The 22,694-nt window shown below is 36.3% G+C and overlaps 1 protein-coding gene across 5 annotated transcripts in view; it reads left to right on the forward strand.

Annotated features, from left to right (window-relative positions):
* The window catches only part of PLOD2 (procollagen-lysine,2-oxoglutarate 5-dioxygenase 2), a 100,313-nt gene that overhangs the window by 21,447 nt on the left and 56,172 nt on the right, over window positions 1-22,694 (forward strand). For 2 of the 5 annotated variants that reach the window (XM_042956434.1, XM_042956431.1), the window contains exon 2: window positions 20,205-20,296. In XM_042956434.1, the coding sequence (XP_042812368.1) occupies window positions 20,205-20,296 (92 nt within the window). Of the gene's footprint in view, window positions 1-4,761; window positions 5,075-20,084; window positions 20,100-20,204; window positions 20,297-20,818; window positions 21,011-22,694 lie in introns of those variants that run through there. The other 3 variants (XM_007086332.3, XM_042956432.1, XM_042956433.1) reach the window with 3 other exon arrangements.

The following is a 22,694-nucleotide window of genomic DNA, read 5'->3' on the forward strand; positions in this document are numbered from 1 at the left end:
ATACAGTTTAAGTAAGATGCAAAATAGTATCTATTTTAATGTAGTTAACTTTGTACTTTTCTTTTTGGACATAGTTTATCTAAACACCCAGCTCTCTCTCTATGTTATTTATAGTTGGAGATAGGAAAACCATTTACTGACTTTATTCAGTACGTGGTATGAACAAATGAGTTTTCTACCTCTCGGCACATAATACATTATAAAAATTATAAGAGGGCAATAACTGTAGAAACATACTGTGTTGTTGATAGAAGCAGGCATATTGACATTCAGACATCAAAATGGAGATCAAGAAGTTAAAGGTAAAAAACAGAATGTGAAGAACTTATGAAGGGGATAAATAGCTGTATAGAATTAGATGTGTTTTGGGGAATTCCTGTGTCACTGGAAAGTATAGTAAGGAATGATCATGACACATCAGGAAGAGATTACACTTGGTGTCCTCTGCTTAATTATAGTGTTTTATAGAATGATTTTTGTTAAGCGTTTAGAGGAAGATCCCAGACTCCATGGTGTAACTGACTGGAATGCTCAACGATTAAAAATGCTAACGGTAATTTGTGAATTTGAGAAATATTTTCTCGTCTTATTTTAAGCCATGTTTTGTATTTCTGAAAAATGACACCTCAATAGTGTAGTGAGTTTTCTTTACTTTGAGAAATTCTGGAATTAAGAGTGATTGGGAATGCAAGCTGGTGCCGCCACTCTGGAAAACAGTATGGAGATTCCTCAAAAATAGAACTACCCTACGGCCCAGCAATTGCACTATAAGGCATTTGTCCAAGGGATACAGGTGTGCTGTTTCGAAGGGACACATGCACCCCCATGCTTATAGCAGCACTATCAACAATAGCCAAAGTATGGAAAGAGCCCAAATGTCCATCGATAGATGAGTGGATAAAGAAGATGTGGTATATATATACAATGGAGTATAACTCAGCAATCAAAAAGAATGAAATCTTGCCATTTGCAACTATGTGGATGGAACTGGAGGGTATTATGCTAAGTGAAATTAGTCAGTCAGAGAAAGACAAATATCATATGACTTAACTCATGTGAGGACTTTAAGAGACAAAACAGACGAACGTAAGGGAAAGGAAACAAAAATAATATAAAAACAGGGAGGGGGACAAAACATAAGAGACTCTTAAATATGGAGAACAAACAGAGGGTTACAGGAGGGGCTGTGGGGGGGGGGTGGGCTAAATGGGTAAGGGGCACTAAGGATCTACTCCTGAAATCATTGTTGCACTATATGCTAACTAATTGGGATGTCAATTAAAAAAAAAAAAGTTAAAAAAAAAAAGAGTGAGTGAAGAGTGCTGGAGAAATCATCCATCCTACGAACTACTGAATGCTTACCCCTGCTTGTAGGTCACAGTGAAATCAGACTTCACTAGGGAGCTGTGCCTTGATGAGTAATGCCAGGAACCCTTTTAGCAGTGGGAATGTCTCTTTGTTTGACTCTGGAGTGTAAAGGCATCTTGAGAGCTTGGAATTCTGGGGATTCCTCACATCAGTGGTTCCCATGGACACTGGCCAAGCTTTACAACCAGGGTGTCTTTATTCCTATTACACAAGTTCTCTGACTGAAATGCTGACTCCTTCAGATACAACCTGACCCAGTATACAGGAGCATCCTGGCCCTGTAGGGACTGATACTGATAAGATTAGACTGCATTCAAAGGAGAGCTGTTTTATAAACATCTGCTTTAAATATGCATCTTGCTTATGACTGCTTAATGCCTTGCTATGTTTTTGTTCTTTTTGAAGAACCAGTTGGTGAACCATTCATTTCTGATGTCTTGCAGCTAGGTATTAATAGAATATGACTGTACAAGAGGCAGGGAAAGAGAGAGGGAGGGAGAGATCAACTTTTTCACAGTGACCATCCTCTTAACAATGCTCTTTGCCAACAGTTGATGTTTCTTTTCCCAAGTTACTTTTCAATGCACGTGTTCTAATCCTTGTAACACATTTCTTACTAATGACTCAAAGTGATGACATTTATGTAGAAATGTGCAATTATGCCTTACTTATTCTACAAATAAGTTTTTCTTTAAAAAGAAAACCTCTACATACTTATTTCTGCCTGAAACCAATACAAATGTAAACAAAATATTACAGAGTACAGAAAAGCTTCACATTTTAGGATGAACTCGGTCACTATCCTGTTCTGTGCATTATAATAGAACACTGAATCTACATTTAGGTTGCCTGATAGTTGGTATCTATAAGTCCTTTACAAGCAAACAAGTACCAGAGAAGTTACAGGGACTGTATCCCCTTCAGGATAGGGTATGTGGCATTTTTATCATCTAGAAGGTTGTAGTAAATACTTTTAATTTAAACATTTTCTTAACCACTTTACCCGTACAGCAGGCTAATCTTTTAAAGTTAGTCTTCTTAAATAATCTGGAGTTCTTCTTCCCTCCTTCTCTTAAATTTCACATTTAATCTGTCAGTCAGTCTTGTTTAATCTGTCTTCAGAACATATCCAGACTGAATACTTTTTGCCTTCTTTACTGCTATTCATTGTTCCATATCACCATGGCCTCTACCCTAGATTATTATTGTAAACACTCTGCCACTCAGGCTTCCTGACTTTATCCTTAACTTCTTTCAGTCATAGCAACCAGAGTAATCCTGTTAAAACTTCAGTCCAATTACAGGAGACAGTATTGTATAGCAGTCATAAGCACAGACTTGAGAGCCAGATTGCCTGAGTTAAAATCCAGGTCCTGCCATTTATAGTCTGTTTGATATTGGGCAACATATTTAATTGAAACATTGGAATAACTCTATTTTTTGGTGTTTCTGGACCCAGTTCCAATGGGGTGGTTACTCCTGCCCCCACCATAACACACAAGCAATTCTCAAACACCAGCTGACACCGTGTATTCTCAAGATAGCGTCAGATTCCACAGGTTAAGGGCTCAGTCTTATAAGACTGCTTCCCACACCTCACTTCAGACACCAGTTGCAAGCCCCAGGCTGTTACATGTACTTCTGACCAAATGGCTACAGACTGGGGGTCCCAATGAACTCCTCCTTAGGTTCTTTTAATTTGCCAGAGTGGCTCACTGAATTCAGGGAAACACTTATTGCTTATATGAGTTTCTTAGAAGACATAGTAAAGGATATGTATCAACAATCAGATGAGGAGATGCTAAGGCAAGGTATAGGGAGAGGGCACAGAGCTTCCATGCCCTCTTCAGGCCTGTCATTCTCCCTAATCTCCATGTGTTTACAACCTGTTGGCTCTTTGAACCCAGTCCTCTTGGATTTTTATGGAAGCTTCATTGCATTCTCATGATTGACTAAATTATTGGCCATTGTGTGACTTAACCTCCAGCCCCTCTTCCCTCCCCAGAGTTCAACTGACAGTTCAAACCCTCTAATCACATGGTTTGTCTCCCTGGTAACCAATCCCTACCCTGGGTGAGGTCCAAAAAGTCACCTTCATTAATAGTAAGAATCCCATTTCACTTTTATGGCTCGGAGGCATTTTTAGGATGTGTAGATGAAGGCGAAATATATCTGAGAAATATGTTTTAGTTGTTTGAATGACCAAATATGTATTTCTGATAGATCATTATATCACACTGTAGTACTTGGATTATACTAGTTAATAGTATCTACATAGTAGACACTGTTATTAACAGAAGTGATTAGTAGTACTAATAATAGGAATAGTAGTAATAGTAGAGGTACCATTTAGCAACTGTTACGTCATCCTTTCACTCAAAATCCTTTAATAGCTTCCCATTGCATTTGGAGCAAAAGGCAAATCTTTACAATGACCCACTAAGCCCTACACAATCTCTTCACTCTGACTTCTGAACTCATCTCATTTTCTCTCTTGCTTAGGCTTTTTTGCCCTTTCTGGTGATTTTGGTGTCTTCTCCTCCTCCCCTGAGGACATATGAGGACTGGACCCAGCTCAGTCAGGTTCTTTGTATTTATTGTTTCCTTTTACTGGAAAGCTTTTCCTGAGGTGTCTGCATGGCTAACTCACTTCCTATGCTTCATGTTACCCTCTCAGTGAAACTTGGTTCTGCTATCCCAAACTGTAGCATATTCAAGACTCCCTATTCTCCCCCACCCTTCTCTTTAGCCATGTAAGTTAGATGAAAATATTTTGTTTGGTTTTCATCCACCACATGTGTGTAAACTCCATGATAACAGTCTTATCTCATCTTTGAGGCCCACCTAAATTTTTTTCTTGTGTGGGAATACTCCCAACTACTCTTGATCTCTTCCTTCATTGTTCAACCTCCTCATTGGGCTATAATCTATAAATAGACCTAAGTATGTATATTCATTGGCATACTTCTTCAGCATGATTACCATCCCCTGGTGCTCAGAAATTATTCCTGAGCCTTTCCCAAGGTGTACCAAATCAAAAATTCTGGGGGTGGGTTTGGAAAATTTTGTTTTAATAAGACTTTGGGTATTTCTGATGCATGCTAATGTTTGAAAACCACGGGACAAGGACATTGGCATGATGGATCTAATTGAGAGTGTCTGGATTAAGGATCCAGTCGGATCTTCAGGGCTCAGTGATCCCCAGGGGTGGAGGGAAACTAAACTGGTTATAGGAGGGCCAGAGGTAGAAGGTTCCAAGAATGAGAAAACAAAAACATTTCTCTGAAATGTATCAGAAACCAGGAAATGTGTCTCAAGATAAAGAATACTAAAGGGAATAGAAATCTGTCAAAGACTTTCTTGTTGAGTAGATTTTGGAAAATAGATGGTTAGCAGAGAACTTGGAAGTTGAATGTTAGCATTAGGCAGATCTTGAGAATGGTAAGCCATGCAAAGATTAAGGTAGTACATATGGCCTTTTCTGGGTGGTGAGAATTTGGGGTACCAGCTCTCAGACTGGAATATTTTGACAGGAACTAAAATTAAATAAAAGGGTACAAAATCAAATTCTGATCATCTGTTGAAATGATATGTCATAATAGGGATCTGACCACTGATGGAAAAAGGACAAGAAACCCAGTTATTAAGAAAGGAATACATCTCTACAAAAGAGCTTGGAATTGGAAGAACAGAGGACTGAGAATAGGTTAGTGTGAGCTCCTGGAACAAGATTAAATGGCCTCAGGGGTGGTGTTTAGAGGGGTTGGTTATCACACAAATCATTAAGGTCAGCAGAAGGTGTCTACTGTGTGTTGTGTATCCAATTAAATATTTTACTTGAAGACAGGTGATTTATACATTATACATCTTTTTGACTTCATTGTCTGAATGATAATGGATTGAAATCAAAGACTTTAATATCTTGCTGTTTATGAGGAATTATTTTAATCATATATATGTGTTTACAATGTGATTTCAATCTCTTGGACTTTCCCCCAACTTTGAACTTGCATAAAACTGTGCTTCAATCACTGAGAATATAAGCACATACTCAGAAACACTTTTGGCTCCCTGCTAAAACTGACTTATACATATTATCATGGGCACAAAACTTAAAAAAGTGAGTATGTTTGGGATTTTATATTGTTGTACATGAAATAAGGTAAACATTCAATTGGGTAGGCTTTCTTTGCAGTGGTCCTTCAAGCCTTCTAAGCCCCATGTTGAGGTGCATACTTACCCACACCACACCATCCCTCCCTCCCCCTTGGAATTTGCTTAGATCTGGGAATGTAGTACAGAGGTTCTGATGCACCATGACTGGTGTGACTGAGGCCTTACCTGGAGTATGGCTTTCTCAAGGTTGTGGGATTAATCAGACACAGGCCAGACTTACCCAACAATGACTTGTCTGAATCATCCATGTGTGTCTTTTAACATATGGCTTGGTTCAAAATTCAAGGAAGTCACTATTCAAAATTGAGAGAAGAAATAAGAAGGAAGGAAAATCAGGCACTTAGGCAATAGGGAGCTGATTGGGACAGAGATAATTACACCTTAGGTGAATTTTTGTCAGTGTGGCAGATGGGAGCACATAGAGAACCTTCTCTATGGAGCTTTATATGCAATGAAAATAGTGTCAGAAAGCCAATTTTACTTAGAAAAAGCCTTTATGGAATAGTATTATCTTCCTGTTATTGTTAGTGTTTTGGGATTTGTATATTTGGAGACGTAGAAACTCCTCTTTGGTTTAAGTCTTCAGAGCAATCACATGTCACTTTCCTGTCATAGTTGAGATAGGTAATATTTTTCCTAAAGTATAATTGTCTTAATTCATCATAAGTTTTAATAATTCAGAATGGAACCTAAGGACTTTCTTGTTTGGAATGATATGAGAGAAAATCTCAGCACGTTCAGCATTTCATTTGTTCAACATGAGCCATATGATAAAAGAAAGAAATGTGAAAAAAATGCAACTATGAAAGTACTAAAAGAAAATAAGAAAGATTTGTTGTATAACTGTAGCAGGTAGAAGGCCTTTCTAAAACCTAGAGGACATAAGAGTTAATGGCTGATAAAAATACTGCTATATAAAAGGAAATTCTACCTGGTAAGGCTCATGCAATCAAAACAAAGTCAAAGGGTAAATGGCAAATGGGAGGAAAATGTTTGACCCAGAAATTCGACTTCAGATTTATTCTAAAGATACAATCTTATATGTAAGAAATATTTATATATATCATTATCCATTACAGATTATTTTTTAGTACACCATTGGATTGGAAACAGTGTAAATACCTGTAAGTAGCATGGTGTTTAGTTAAATTGTGGTTTATCTCTATGATGGAATACAGTATAGCTGGATTACATCTGAAAATACCTTACAGATATGTAGATTTTAGAAAGAGGTGCAAAAATTTTTTGAACTACAACATAGCCAGAAAACTGTTAGCAAAATGGCAATAAACACATACCTACCAATAATTACTTTAAATATCAATGAACAAAATTTTCCAATCAAAAGACATGGAGTGAGCTGAATGAATAAAAAACAAGACCCATTTGTGTGCTGCCTATGAGAGACTCACTTTAGATGTAAGGATACACACAGACTGCAAGTGGAGCGATAGAAAAAGATACTCCTTGCAAATGAAACCCAAAGGAAAGCTGGAGTAGCTATACTTCTATCAGACAAAATGGACTTTAAAACAAAGACTGTAATAAGAGACAAAGAAGGACATTACATAGTGTTAAAGGGCTCTCCAGGAAGAGGAAATAACATTTGTAAATATGTACCCAGCATATAAATAAATATATAAAGCAAATACTAATGGATCTAAAGGGAGAAATAGACAGCAATAAATAATAGTGGGTGATGTTAATATCCCACTTACATCAATACAGAAAATTAATAAGAAAACATTAACCTTAATTGACACATTAGACCAGATAGACTTAACAGATATTAGACTAGATATACTTAACAAAACATTCCACCTAAAAGGAACAGAATATGCCTTCCTGTCAACAGCACCTAGAACCTTTTCTGAGATAGATCATATGTTAGGCCACAGAACAAATCTTAATAAATTTAAGAGGATTGAAACATATCAAGCACCTTTTTTGACGGCAGTGGTATGAATCTAGAAATCAATTACATGAAGAAAACTGGAAGATTCACAAGTCTGTGGAGATTGAACAACCAAATGGACCAAAGAAGAAATCAAAAGAGAAATAAAAAAATACCTCGAGACAAATGAAAATGGAAATGTAACATACCAAAATTTATAAGATGCAGCCAAAGCAGTTGTAAGAGAAGTTCATGGCAATAAATGCCTACCTCAAGAAACAATAAAAGCCTCAAACAACTGATTTTATACCTCAAGGAACTAGAAAAAAGAAGAACAAATGAAATCTAAAGTTAGTAGAAGGAAAGAAGTAACAAAGATTAGAGCAGAAATAAATGAAACAGAGACTAAAAAGATAATAGGAAAGATCAGTCAGACTAAGAGCTGGTTCTTTGAAAAGATAAAATCGACAAACCTAGAGTCATAAAAAATAAAAAGGTAAAAATGAGGGTTCCAATCAAATCAGAAATCAAAGTGACAACTGACCTCAGAGAAATACGAAGGATCATAAACTCTATTATGATCAATTATTTCTTAACAAATTGGACAAAAGGAAAAATGAATAAATTCTTTGAAACATACAGCCTACTACCACTAGATTATGAAGAAATAGAAAATCTGAACAGACTGATTACTAGTAAGGAGACTGAATCAGGAATCAAAAACCCGGTCCAGGACCAGGCTTCACTGGTCAGTTGTACCAAACATTCAAAGAAGAATTAATATCAGTCCTCACACTTTCCCAAAGAATAGACGAGGAGAGAACTCCTCCAAACTTGTTGTACGAGGCCCATCATTACCCTTATAGCAAAACCAGAGAAGGATACTACAAGGAAAGAAAATTACAGGCCAATATCCCTAGTGAACATAGATGCAAATGTGAGCAGATATTAGCAAATCAAATCCAGCAATACATTAAAAGCATCATACACCACAATCAGGTGGGATTTATTCCAGGGATGAAAGAATGTTCAACATACACAAATCAATGTTATATACCACATGTATAAAATGAAGTGTAATAGTCATATATCATCTCAATAGATGCTGAAAAAGCATTTGACAAAATTCAATATACATTTTATCCATATGATAAAAGCACACCACGAAGTGGGTATAGAGGGAACATGCCTCAACATAATAAAGGCTATATATGGTAAGCCTACAGCTAACATCATAGTCAGTGTAAAAAGCTGAAAGCTATTGCTCTAAGATCTGGAGTAAGACGAGGGTGCCCACTCTTGCCGATTTTGTTCAATATAGTATTGGTAGTCCTAGCAAGAGAAATGAAAACACTAATTCAAAAAGGTATATATGCACCCCCATGTCCATTGTAGCATTCAAATTGGAAAGGAAGAAGTAAAACTGTTACTATTTGCCAGTGACATGGTGTATATAGAAAACCAAGATACCATGAAAAAAACTGTTAGAACTAACAGTTCCATACTGATTCTATTGTGTTTCTATATACTAGTGAACTATGAGAAAGAGAAATTAAGAAAGCAATCCCATTTACAGTTGCATCAAAGATAATAAAATACCTAGGAATAAATTTAATTAAGGGAGTAAAAGATCTGTATATTGAAAACTGTAAGGCATTAATGAAGATTAAAGAAGACACAGATAAATGGAAAGATATTCTGTGCTCATGCATTAGAAGAATTAATATTGTTAAAATGTTCATACTACTCAAAGCAATCTACAAATTCAGTGCAATCCTATCAAAATTCCAGTGGCATTTTTCACAGAAATAGAGCAAACAATCCTAGAATTTGTATGGAACCATAAAAGACCCTGAATAGCCAAAGCAAACTTGAGATAGAAGAAGACTGGAGGTATCATGTTCCATAATTTCAAATTATATTATAAAGCTGTAGTAATTAAAATAGTATGATCTTGGCATAAACACAGATGCATAGATCAGTGGAACAGAATAGAGACCCCAGAAATAAACCTGTATACCTATGGTCAATTAATTTATCATAAAGGAGCCGAGAATATACAGTGAGGAAAGGACAGTCTCTTCAATCAATTGTTGTGGGAAAACTGGACATCTACATGCAAAAGAATGAAACTGGACCACCATCTTATACCATGGGTTACCAGAGTTGACTCAAAATGGATTAAAGTCTTGAAAGTAAGGCTTGAACTATAGAACTCCTAGAGGAAAACATAGGTGGTAAGCTCCTGACATAGTTCTTGGCAATTATTTTTTGAATCTGACACCAAAAGTAAAAGCATCAAAAGCAAAAATAAAATAAACAAAAGCAAAAAGAAAAGCATCAAAAACAACATGTTTTACTACATCAAATTTAAAAGCTTCTTTATAGCAAAGGAAACTACCAACAAAATGAAAAGGCAACATACTAAATATATATAAACCAAACTCATAGATGTAGACAAATTGGTGGTTGCCAGAGGTCAGAGATGGAGGAGTAGGAGAAATGGGTGAAGTTTTCTTTGCTTTAAAAAAAAAAAAAATTAAATAAATTGAATAATAAAAAATTTAAACTATGCAAAATTAAAGTGTAGAATATAAAGTATTTGCTAACATATACATTGACATTAAAAAAAAAAATTTAACGTTTATTCATTTTTTGAGAGAGATTGAGCAGGGGAGGGGCAGAGAGAGAGGGAGACACAGAATCTGAAGCAGGCTCCAGGCTCTGAGCTGTCAGCACAGAGCCTGACGCAGGGCTCGAACTCATGAACTGTGAGATCATGACCTGAGCCGAAGTTGGACGCCCTACTGACTGAGCCACCCAGGCACCCTTACATTGACATCTTTTGAAGCATCCATAAGAACAACATTATTGATATCTCCTGAGGGAAAGTTACGTAGAGGTCTGGGAGAAAGGTCTGGGAAGGCATATCACTTCCTATTTTATGACCTAGTCCAAAAAATTAAATTACTAATTTGAGTGGCTGGGGAGGGAAAAATCAGTCACGTGTATATGTTTTAAAACTCTAACTTGGCACAGTGAATGCTAGAATGTTTTTTATGTTTTCTCGGACATGGTTTCCAAAAAATAGGACATTTCTCTTATGTAAAGATGAAAGTTTATGACAGTTTACAACACAAATTAAACAATGAGGCTCTTTTTTTTTTTGAGTCTTCTTCCATAGAAGAAAATATCCATAGTTGTAGAAATCAATTCATCTACACTTAATTTTATGTTCCCCAAGGTCTAAATATACTGATTCAACTTTTTAGTAACCTCTTACATGGCAAGTTCAATTTGTTGAACGACGTGGAGAAGTAGTGTGTTGTTGGGGGAGGAATACATGCTGTAAAAGTTTCCAGACAGTGTGAGAATGGGCTGCTGCTCGGATTAATTGTACTCATTTTGTGCAAGATGGATACGATGGAAAATACCCTCTTTTAAAGAATGAATTTATAATGTGTTCATGGCAGTGTAGAGTAGAAGAAGCAAATGTTTATACTTGAAGATGATGAATAAAGTTAAGACTTTCCATTTCAGGCACTCCACACTTTATCAGGCTTGCTTTTAATTTTGCGTGCCAGTTATTTTTATTCCTTTAGGTTAGGCAGACTTCAGCAAGATTCTTTTTCCATTTTGGAGGAGAAAAGATATTTTGATTCAGGCACTTCCTCCTTACAACTTTCTCTTAGCACAGGGCTTGCTTAGCTGCAAGTCCATCTCAAGTTGGTCTCTGCCCTAGGGTACCTCTTCTTTTCATTTGTAGGTGAATTAGCAGAAATATATCCTCTCAGCCTCTGCTGTTTTGTACTGGTTGTTAACTTTACTATTGATTTCTTTGCTTATAAGTCTGGAAATATTTTTAGTGCCTATGTAAGATATGGAATAAACAGCAATAAATCAAATTTGTTTGAACAAACTACATAACCTTGGGACCAGATTTCTGGCAGGCAATTTATAGTCTCTGTTAAAGCATTTGGCTAGCAAATGGGTTATCCCATCCTACTCAAAGGAGGTTTTAATTATTGGTACATCTTTCTATTTTGGAGGTTGCTGTAACCTTTGAACCCTTGGGATTCTACAGATTAAAATCTGTTCTGTCTGTGAAGGGGGCATACCTTTTCCCTTTGACATTAAAATTATATCCAAGGTGTAAATATCATATTTCAAATGGATCAGGTGTGTCCTCCGAGTCTAAATCCTGGCAAGTGGACTTACACTCCTTGTATTAATGTTTGTAAAGATAGAAAACACTGCTTTTCCAGGACAGTCCATTCATTCTGGATGCTCTTAATCATACTTCATATTTGCTATGGTCTGAATGTTTGTGTCCCATTCCCTCCCCCATATGCATATGTGGAAGACTTAGCTCCCAAAGGTGATGGTATTAGAAGGTGGGGCCTTTAGGAAGTGGTTAAGTCACGAGGGTAGAGACCTCATGAATATGGTTAATACTCTAATAAGAGAGGCTCCAAAAAGACCCCCGCTCCTTTCACCAAGACAGGACACAGGAGAAGGTGCTGGCTGTGATCCAAGAGGAGAGCCCTCACCACAGTATGGCCATGCTCGTGGGGTAATCTTGGATTTTAGCCTCCAGAACTGTGAGAAATAAATTTCTGTTGTTTATAGGATACTGGGTCCATCGTATTTTGTTATAGCAGCCTGAATGGGTTAAAACAATATTGATATAAAATCTGCCTTCTCTCCATTAATTCTTCCCCATCCAGTTATCTTCTTTAAGATAGAAGAAATCTTTTTTTTTTCTCCTCAAATGCGATAAGATAATGGAGGTGTTGAATCTTTTTTTCAGCTAGAAAAATTCTCAATCCCTCAACTATTCAAGTATGAAATAATTGCCAGACCTCTAACTATGCTGGTCAAACTCCATGTTTGTCAAAATTTTCCTCAATGTACCATGCCAAACATCTCGTAATTTTCTGTGCGTGGGCTTCACTGAGGACAGTGGCTTGTCCTTTTAGGTGCCTGAGGCCTCTGGAGGTCTTAATATGGTCCTGCTTCACTTGATGTCTTGTGTTGATTGACCTTCTGGTTCTAGAAGAGTTTATCCTTAACTTACTGCCTTCCTACTGTTTGACTCCTTGTGCCATCTCGTCTTTTTATACATAACTGGCAATATTCACCTTCTCTAATCCCACTGCACATACTGTTAGGGTGACCACATTGTCCTGGTTGGCTCAGGACTTTCCAGGTTTTACAACTGAAATCCCTGTGTTCTGGGAACCACCTTAGTCCTGGGCAGACTGGAGTGGTTGGTCACCCTACATGCTACCCTTTCTCCCACTACCTCATGGCGTATGTCCTGATTTTCTGTATATCTGTGCATGGTCCAGAGTGGTCTGTGGAAGCTCAGGCATTCATCAGCTCAGCTGATGTGTAAAGCTGTTCCCTATGCAGCATTAGTGGTTGGAGGTTTTTGTTTGTTTGTTTGTTTTTTCTTTTCTTTTCTTTTTTTTTTTTTTTTTTTTTTTTTTAGTATTCTCATTTCTCCTCCATTTCCTATGAAAACCCAATGGAATCCTTTGATGTCTCTTTGACACATCCTATTTATTTAGTTTTTTTCTTTGTTGAAATTTTGGCATTAATTGTTCTTGAAGAATCTTCGTTTTGTTTTATTTTTTTTCAACAGTTCCACAAAATAAAATTCGTTTCCTTGCTACCTACATACCTTGGCTTTCGTTTAATTGTCATAGTGTTTGGGTGACCCTGTACTTAAGAAAGCAACAAGATTGTTCAATAAGACCTAGGAAAACCATGTTTTTAGTAATTGGGAGTCTTGAGTTCCAGTCCTAGATTGGTTACCACCTAGCTGAACTGCAGGACCCTGGGCAAGCCTTGTTTTTTCTTGAGGTCTTGGTTCCCTCCTCTGTAAAGGAATTGGACTTTGCTAGCTTGTTCATGAGATCACAATTTACAGTACAATAAAATAACTGTCGGTGGAGGAGCATACTGTGATTGCTTTATGTCCCAAATACTTCTCTGGAGTGTGTTTGGAGTCTTTTCTATATCTCTCTAGCCTGGCCTCTGAAGCCTGAATCTAATATCTATCCCTTTATCAGATACATAACCAATTAGGCTCATAATATCTTTTTCAGATGAAGAGTTGTTGCCTATAGCTAGAAGCATATTGGGTCTGGCATCCTCAAGGCCATCTGTCCCCAGAATCAACCATTCATTAGGAGGACTCCTAGAATTCAGAATATAAGTCAAACTCATGGCTGTGATTTATTACAGTAAAAGAATATTAAGCAAAATCAGCAGAGGAAAAAGGCACATGGGTCAATCCAGGAAAACCAGATACAGCTTCCAACAGTCCTTTCCCAGTGGAGTCACACAAAATTTGCTTAATTCCCGCAGCGACTAGCTGTGACAACACATTGAAATGTTATTTATTAAGAAAGCTCATTAGGGACTCACTGCCCAAGGTTTTTAATGGAGACTGTTCATACAGGCAAGTGCTGTATCAAAATTCCAAACTTCTAGAAAGAAAGCAGGTGTTCAGCATAAGTACATTGTTAGTGCAATTTAGGCACAGTGAACCATTCTTACTGGGAATGGTAGGAACTTCCCCAAATTCAGTTTTCCAGATGGCAGCCAAGGACCAACCTGCAAGCAGGTCTAAGGATAGAAGTTTCAGGCTTGCCAAGTTATCTCGTTTCTACACATGTAATAAAACTCAAAGTTTGCTTCTAGCCTCTTGACTTCTCTCTAGCAAGTAAGTCCACATGAAACGTTGGAAAGAAATGGACTTTGAGGAATAGCGAAAGTTCTACTCCTGGCTTTACTAGTAACTTGTTGAGTGACTTCACTGAAGTTGTTTAACTTTATTTATTTGTTAAAGTTTATTTATTTTTGAGAGTGAGAGAGAGAGAGCAAGCAAGTTGGGGAGGGGCAGAGAGAGGGGGAACAGAGGATCCCAAGCAGGCTCCATGCTGTCAGCACAGAGCCTGATACAGGGCTCGAACTCAACGAACTGTGTGATCATGGCCGGAACCAAAGTCAGATGCTTAACCGACTGAGCCACCCAAGCACCCCAAATTGTTTAACTTACTTAAAACTTACTTTCTTTACTTTTGAATTGGAGATAATAAAGCTAACAATCTAGGGATTTTGTTGAAAACAGGTTGCTTTATACACACATCTACATGAAGTGTAGTATTACTTATCCCTGAATCTATTCATCCAACAAATGTGTATTAAGAACCTACTAGGTGCTGAACACTAATAGACCCTGGAGTGTAGTGTTCAGAAAAAGACATCTTGTTAGACATTTAGAGTCAAACGGGGGGGAGAGACTTTAATCTCAAATAATAATCATGAGTGTTAATGTACAATTTGTGCTAAGTTCTCTGAAAGAGAGGTAGACAGTGCAGTGGTCAGGGATGGTCTCTCTAAGGAAATGGCTTATGTGTAAGAACCTCAGATTTCAACAGGCAGTGACTCCATCAAGAAGTCAAGAGGGGAATTAGATAATGATGTAGCATACGCTCTTCTCTTTGGGTGAGAAGGAGCGAGCATTGTTGGAGAACCAAAAAAGTCCTGGGCAGTTGGAGCAGAGAGAACAAAGGAGGGAGAGGTAATGAATGATATTGGAGAGGGCCACAGTCAAGGACTACATTGAAGTGATAGAGCTTGACCACCATCCTAAGAGCAATGGAAAGCCACTTAAGGGTGTTTAGAAGTGGAATGACATGATTGGATATCTAGGTGTTTTGAAAAGTTCACTCTGGCTGCTTTGTGGAGATATGACTAGAGTGGGTTAAGTGGGTTTAGGAGGCTATTGTAGAAGCCTGGGCTAGTGATGACCATAATTTGAGTTAGTATTATAGCTTGGTTGGAGATGGAGAGACATGTGAACATTTGAGAGGGCATATCTGCATTTTCTTGTTAAAATATTTGAATGAATACTTTTAAGCAGACTGTTTTTATATAGGTTGGGTATGTGTGCTTCAGTCATTACTAGCATCATAAAATCTAGAGTTGGAAGAGATACCAGATTCGTGAGTGTATAACTCTAGTAGAGAAAGAGATGGAGTTATAATCTGCCGAGATTTCACTAATATAGCCCACCTTATCTATGCATCTATTGAGTAGGAATAAGAAGATACTATATATGTAGATATATGTAGACCTTACAGTGTGTCAGCCAGTTTGCATATATTAACTAATTTAATTATCACAGCAAACCTGTCAGGCAGGAGCTATTCTTACACACATATTATAGATGAGATACAGATGAGACACACATAGGTGGCCAACTTCTAACAAATAAATGGTAGAGTTGGGATTTGAACCCAGGTATTTGTCTTCAGATTCATATGGCCAACTGCGGTGGCAAACTATGACTCTTAGGCCAAATTTGGCCCATTGTTTTTGTAAAGACAGCCAGAAAACAAATACATACATATATGTATGTTATATGTGTTATATATATGTATATTTATATATAAATATAACATTTAAAAAGTATTTTAAAAAAAGAAAAAATCATGACAGAGATTATATGTGGTCCACAAAGCCTAAAATATTTACAATTTGGCCTTTTACAGTGAAAAAGTTTGCTGGCCCCTGCACTATGCTAACCATTACTAAGAAGATACCTTCCTTCAGTAGATCAGTGAGAGTCACTGATCTTTATAGACGAAGGACATATCTGGTCATAAAATGAGTTAGTTGCAGAGTGAAAACAGTATACTCATAGGTCCTGTTGTAGAATTATTTTTCTTGATATTTTCCAATTTAAAATTAAGGACTGGTATGACTGTGTAGTTTCTTGGAAAGATAGGAGAGTTATCCTTCAGTATTGGGATCAAAAGCAGCTGGGCTGGTGCTGAGTTACTTAATGTGATGTCTGTCATTAAGATAATGAATTTCGGATGAATTTTATGTGCTGCTTTAGAATTTGGAAACAGGATATATTAACAAAACACTTTCTATTTTAAACTCATGCTTTGTCTTTGAAAACAAAAATTGCGCTAAATATTGATATATTCTGCTCTTTATAAATAACTATTTGGAGAAAAAAGATAGCTCTTATTTTTAAAAACTTTTTTTTAATGTTTATTTATTTTTGAGAGAGAAAGAGACAGAATGTGAGTGGGTTGGGGCAGAGAGACAGGGAGGCACAGAATCTGAAGCAGGCTTCAGGCTCTGAGCTGTCAGCACAGAGCCCGACGTGGGGCCCGAACTCATGAGTCGTGAGATCATGACCTGAGCCGAAGTTGGATGCTCAACCGACTGAGCCACCCAGGTGCCCCAAAAGATGGCTCTTTAACAGTGCATTCCCACAGCCCCCAGAAGTGTATTAATAAGAGAGAATATAGCATATTTTGGCATTTTTAAATAAATTGACAACTTGATTTTTGGAGAATTTCTGATATTCACCTGAATTTTTATAGAGTGCTATATATTTAAACACTTCAGTATTTATTAAATCTTACTATAATGATAGGCATTTGGGGGATTATAGAGATGAGGACAGAAGTTTTTGTTTTTTGCCATGATGTGATTTTCACTGATAAATGGTTGTTCTAATCTACCACACTCTATAGGTGTGTTACATGTTTCTTGCCCATGCAGACTGTATTAATCTATTTTGTAATAGGATCAGACAGTGGCAACAGAGGTTCCATTTGGTCACAGTTGAGGTTCCATTTGCCTTTTCTTTGACACCATTGTAGATTGATTTTGGTAATTGTTGATGGATACCTTTTATTCAAGCTCATTTCCTTGCTCAATCATCTCATATTATCGTTTTGGTTGTGGTGGGTGGATTGAGTGATGTACTCACAATAGTTGCTTAAATTACAATATGGTTTGGTTAGAATTTCTGCTATTTCATCCTTCCTCTGACTTAGATGATTTAGACCGTTAAAAGTTTTCTATTGCCTATTTTTCTATAATTTTTTTGATTGGAAAATGAGGGATTGTAGATGAAGTTGAACTCTCTTTTAATTGTAGGAGTTTCCAAACATACACAAAAAGAATCCATTTTTAATAGTCATTACATATGGCCAGTCTTGTTTAATCTTTATCCTCCTCCTCCATTGCCTCCCATCAACCTCAGATAATTTTAAAACAAATTGTAAATACTGTATATTATTTCATTGGGTAAATACTTAAGTATGTGTCTCTAAATTATAAGGACTCTAAAAAAGTCAATGCCATTAACATGATAAAAAATTAACTAATTTCTAATGTCAACAAATATCCAATTCATGTTCAGATTTTCCTAATTTTCTCAGAAATACTTTTCTGCAGTTAGTTTTTTAAATCAGGACCCAAATAAAGTTCATGGTTTACATGTGGTTGAATTGTCTCTTAATTCTGTTAATATACTGTATCCGTTTCCCTTCCATTTTTTTTCCCTTTTGTCACTGATTCTATAGGTTAATTGTGAAATCTAAGTATATATCAAATTTAGGTTAAAGTTTTTGACAAGAAAATTTCATAAATGGTGAAGAAGTTAGACTTTTGAACTGATAAGAAATAAATCTTATTTATAATAAATATATTTCTTATATATTATATTTTATATATTATATTACTATAATATTATAGAGTATATTTACAATATTAATATTTATTATATTTATTATATACTATATTTTATAATATAAAATTATATATTAATATATTAATATATAATAAATATACTAATATATTTATTATATATTTATTATAAATAAGACTTGTTTCTTATCACAGTAATGATACTGAATAGCAGATAAAAGGAAACATAAATTTATATGTAATGCTATGAATCATACATTTTTTTAAAACAAAGTTACTAATTCACTATTTGTTTTTTTTGTAATTAGCAACAATAATGAAACAATAGGAGTCCTTATTTGGCATAAGATTGCCAGACATAGACTACCCATTTTTAACTTTGCCTTCTGAGTCATTGGATTAGTGTAACGTTTCTGTCTACTCAGTGGTCTGGCCAACATTTCTTTTCCTATTAAGGATGATGAAATCCTTGCTGCTAATTTTATACTGAAAATGGTAAGCGTAAAAATCCATCTAACCAAAATGTAAACTCGTAGATAATTCTTATGGCCTATGTATAGAAGTTAAGATAAGAAAGGTATCTTTAAATACAGTAATTTTATTACAGAGAAAAGAGACTTTAAAGTATGTTCTTTTACTCTTATAAAATCTGGTAGTCTCCATTTTAAAATTTATTGTGAATGGTAACATGTCATATTTTCTTAATCAGTTAAGCCCTGCTTGAAACTTTACAAATTAAATTTTGTTTCTTAAAAAATAACAGCTAATTGGGTATAAATTTTGTTTCTTAAAAAATAGCAGTTAATTGGGTACCCAGATGGTTCAGTCGGTTAGGTGTCTGTCTCTTGATTCGGCTCAGGTCATGATTTCATGGTTTGTGAGTTCGAACTCTACGACAGGCTCGCTGCTGTTAGCATGGAGCCCACTTCAGATTCTCCATCCTCCTCTCTCTGTGCTCCTCGCCTGCTCGTGTGCGTGCAAGTTTGTGTGTTTGTGTGTGTGTGCGCTTGCGTGCGCGCACTCTCTAAAAAAAAAAAAAAAAAAGACAACTTGGTCCTTAAAAAAAAAATAATTACAAAAGTGTTCTTAAAAAATATTTACTTGGGGGCGCCTGGGTGGCGCAGTCGGTTAAGCGTCCGACTTCAGCCAGGTCACGATCTTGCGGTCCGTGAGTTCGAGCCCCGCGTCAGGCTCTGGGCTGATGGCTCGGAGCCTGGAGCCTGTTTCCGATTCTGTGTCTCCCTCTCTCTCTGCCCCTCCCCCGTTCATGCTCTGTCTCTCTCTGTCCCAAAAATAAATAAAAAACGTTGAAAAAAAAATTAAAAAAAAAAAAATTTACTTGCTGCCGTCAACTTTATGAAAATAACTTATTTTTCCTTGAATATTTATTTCTTATAGTGGTGAAAATTATGTGAGAAATACCTTTTTCCAGAAAAAAATCTAAGGACGTTGATATTTATCTTTATGGAAACGTTTTCCTTTCTTTAGTTGACTAGTGAATGTTTGAATTTATTATTTCTTCATGTGTATTGCACCTATGTATATTTTATTATTTTAATTATTTTTAAAATTTGATGCAAAATTACTTTGATTTATATGAAATTATTTCTAATTGAATTCTGTAATGCATTAGTGCTATTTCCAATAATTGCCTATTGCCTAGCAGACATTTAATACCTTGTGAGTTTTGTGTTATTGGTAACAACATGCAGGTGACAAACGGTACAGCTCAATGCATTGAATGTTATAAAGATGTTGACTTTTGCTTTTTTAGTCCGTGAGTCCTCCTGTGTCCTCAGGTTAAAAGAAATGTCCCAGCACTTTTGATATTTGCTAATATACTTTGTTCTTTTATACATTTTTCTGCATGCCTTTTCCTGATAAGCATTCTCCTTAATAGCTTTTATGGATGTTTTGAATGATTGCTTAAGTCTGCCTCCTCCTACTGACAAATGGTTTTATGTTGGACTGAAAATAATTGTCCATCATAGAATGGTGACTAAAAGCTGTGTATTTACTAGGGCAGCCCTGATTTTGGTTCCTTTATTTGCTAAATAAACAACAACGCAGTGAAGACGATGTATATGTTGTTGTGGCTACTAAGACTTTTCATTACGAAAATGAATAGGAGGTAGGTGGGTAGGTTTAATGACTCTAATCACTGTAGTGGGTTGTAAAGTGGGAGCATTTAACCTCTTGCAAAACCATCTTACGTTAGTCCCTTCTGTCTTTACAGATAAATTATTAGTCATAACTGTAGCAACAAAAGAAAGTGATGGATTCCATCGATTTATGCAGTCAGCCAAATACTTCAATTATACTGTGAAGGTACAGTATATCTTTTAATTCGCAGACATGTTAGAATATGTGACTAAAGTACATTTTTCATAAAAATACCAATGATCCTACTGCCACAATCTGCAGTCTACACAAGGAAGTTGAATTTTGGTTACATAATTACTGAGTTTGTGTATATAATTGATTGTTTTAAGGATACATTTTGGCCTTATTCATACTCTGCCACTTAGACAATGATTTCTTCATATTTGCTAATGCTTTATATAAACATCTTCTATGAAACAACAGAAAAATATGTTTATATATATTTATGTTTCTTTTGAGGGGCCATGTACAAGCACAGCATAGCAGATTTGACAGTAGTTTTTTTCATGACTAAGAAGAATTTTTTTTCTATAATGGGTATGTCTATCATAGTATGTTTCTTTGTTTACAGAGAAGGGGAAACATGGCTGTGAAGGGGATACCTTTTCTGTTTCATTATTGAGAGTTGCTTTTCTTGTTGTTTGTTTTAGAGGAATTTGAGAACATTAAAAGTATGAAAGGTTTTTTTTAGAAGACTGATCTCCAGGGGAATATCTCATTGATAAATGATCAGAGGAAACCTGGGGAATTTAGTAGAACTAGTAAACTGAGCTGTGAAAGGCCTGCCTTTTTTATTTACTTATTTATTTTTTTATAGAAATGAGGATCTGTCAGCCAGGTCTTTTCCACAAATAAGAGGCGGATGGGGAGGTATCCCAGGTAGGAAAACAAACCAACCAACAAACTGAAGACATTTACAAAAAAACCAAAAACTAAAAAGCAAAACACACACAAAGAAACAAAAAGCCAACCAAAGAAACAAAAAACAACTTTAACAAAAAAGAAGAAGGAAAGATTGTTTCGCTTAGGGAAAACTGAGCTGTTCTAGTATGTAATGTAGAAGGAAGGTAGTATTCACTTACATAACCCCTAGGAGACTAGGTATGGATGATAATATAAAACAGCTAGTAAAGAGGCTAAACTCTGCTGGAAAAGAGATCTAGTGTTAACAACCAGATATTTATTACAGGATAAATGAGAAGTCTGTTAGACGTTTGTTAGGATAGAGGAGAAATATAGTAGTATGTACTGATGGGAGGCATTATGGAAGTAACAGAGAAATCAGGGTAAAATTATGCCGAATAATACTGAAATACAATGAGGAGGGATCATTAGAGTTCGTACTGGGGAGGGTGTGGGATGTTCCTTATGTGTGAGGCACTGTTTGGAACTTTATATGTGGTATGCTGTTGAAACCATGTATGTTAGATATTACTTGGTTTATGGGTGAGGAAAACTTGCCCCAGGGTATATGGCTATGAAATGTTAAATCTTGGACCTCAGCCCATTTGAGTGATTCTTGCTGTTTTCCCGTTATGAAACGCAGTAGTTCTCAAAGCGTGGACCCCAGACTACCAACATCAGCATCATCTGGGAAATTGTTAGAAAGGAGATGCTCAGGCCCGACTTCAGATCTACTGAATCACAAACTCTGCAGTCTGTGTTTTAACAGGCCCTCTACATGATTCTGATGCACACTGAAGTTTGACATACTGATAGAGTGGAAAGAAAATAGAAAATAGAGCTTAGCATAGTGCACTGCACAGAATAGGCTCTTGGATATGGCTGGGCCTGGTATTAGTGCAGTATTGGAGAAGCCCAGAGGGTTTTGGAATGGAAGTGTAGCAAATCATGGGCCATAGGAGGCCAGTTTTTAGGGTAAAAACTAATAGTTCTACCAGACCAATAATTCTCCTAGACTAGCCCCAGTATGAATCCAGATACATGTCAGTTTTGAGTTTTCTTGTTAGCACTTGTCCCCAACCTGCAGTAGAGTAGTGAGTGTAGTGATGAAGTGATAACTAGAAATCTGAGGCTGGGAGCCCTATGGACTTTGCCAGCAGAGTTTTTATTTGGTTCAATGTTTAGCAAAGTTGGAGCTAATGTTTATTTTCTAACAAGCAACAAAACTAAAAGGCAGCCTACTGAACGGGAGAATATATTTGCAAATGATATATCTGATAAAGGGCTAGTGTCTCAAATATATAAAGAACTGATACAGCTCAACACCCAAAAAACAAATAATGCAATTAAAAAATTGGCAGAAGTCACGAACAGACATTTCTCCAAATGAGACATACCGATGACCAACAGACATATGAAAAGATGTTCAGCATCACTAATCATCAAAGAAATGCAGCTCAAAACCACAATGAAATACCACCTCACACCTGTCAGAATGGCTAAAATCAAAAACATTAAGTGTTGGGGATGATGTGGAGAAAAAGGAATCCTCTTGCATGGTAAACTGTAATATAAACTTGGAATGCAAACTGGTATAGCCACTGTGAGAAACGCTGTGAAGTTTCCTCAAAAAATTAAAAATAGAACTACCTTACGACCC

Source organism: Panthera tigris, chromosome C2 (genome assembly GCF_018350195.1).
Source record: "Panthera tigris isolate Pti1 chromosome C2, P.tigris_Pti1_mat1.1, whole genome shotgun sequence".
In the NCBI taxonomy this organism is placed as follows: Eukaryota; Metazoa; Chordata; class Mammalia; order Carnivora; family Felidae; genus Panthera; species Panthera tigris.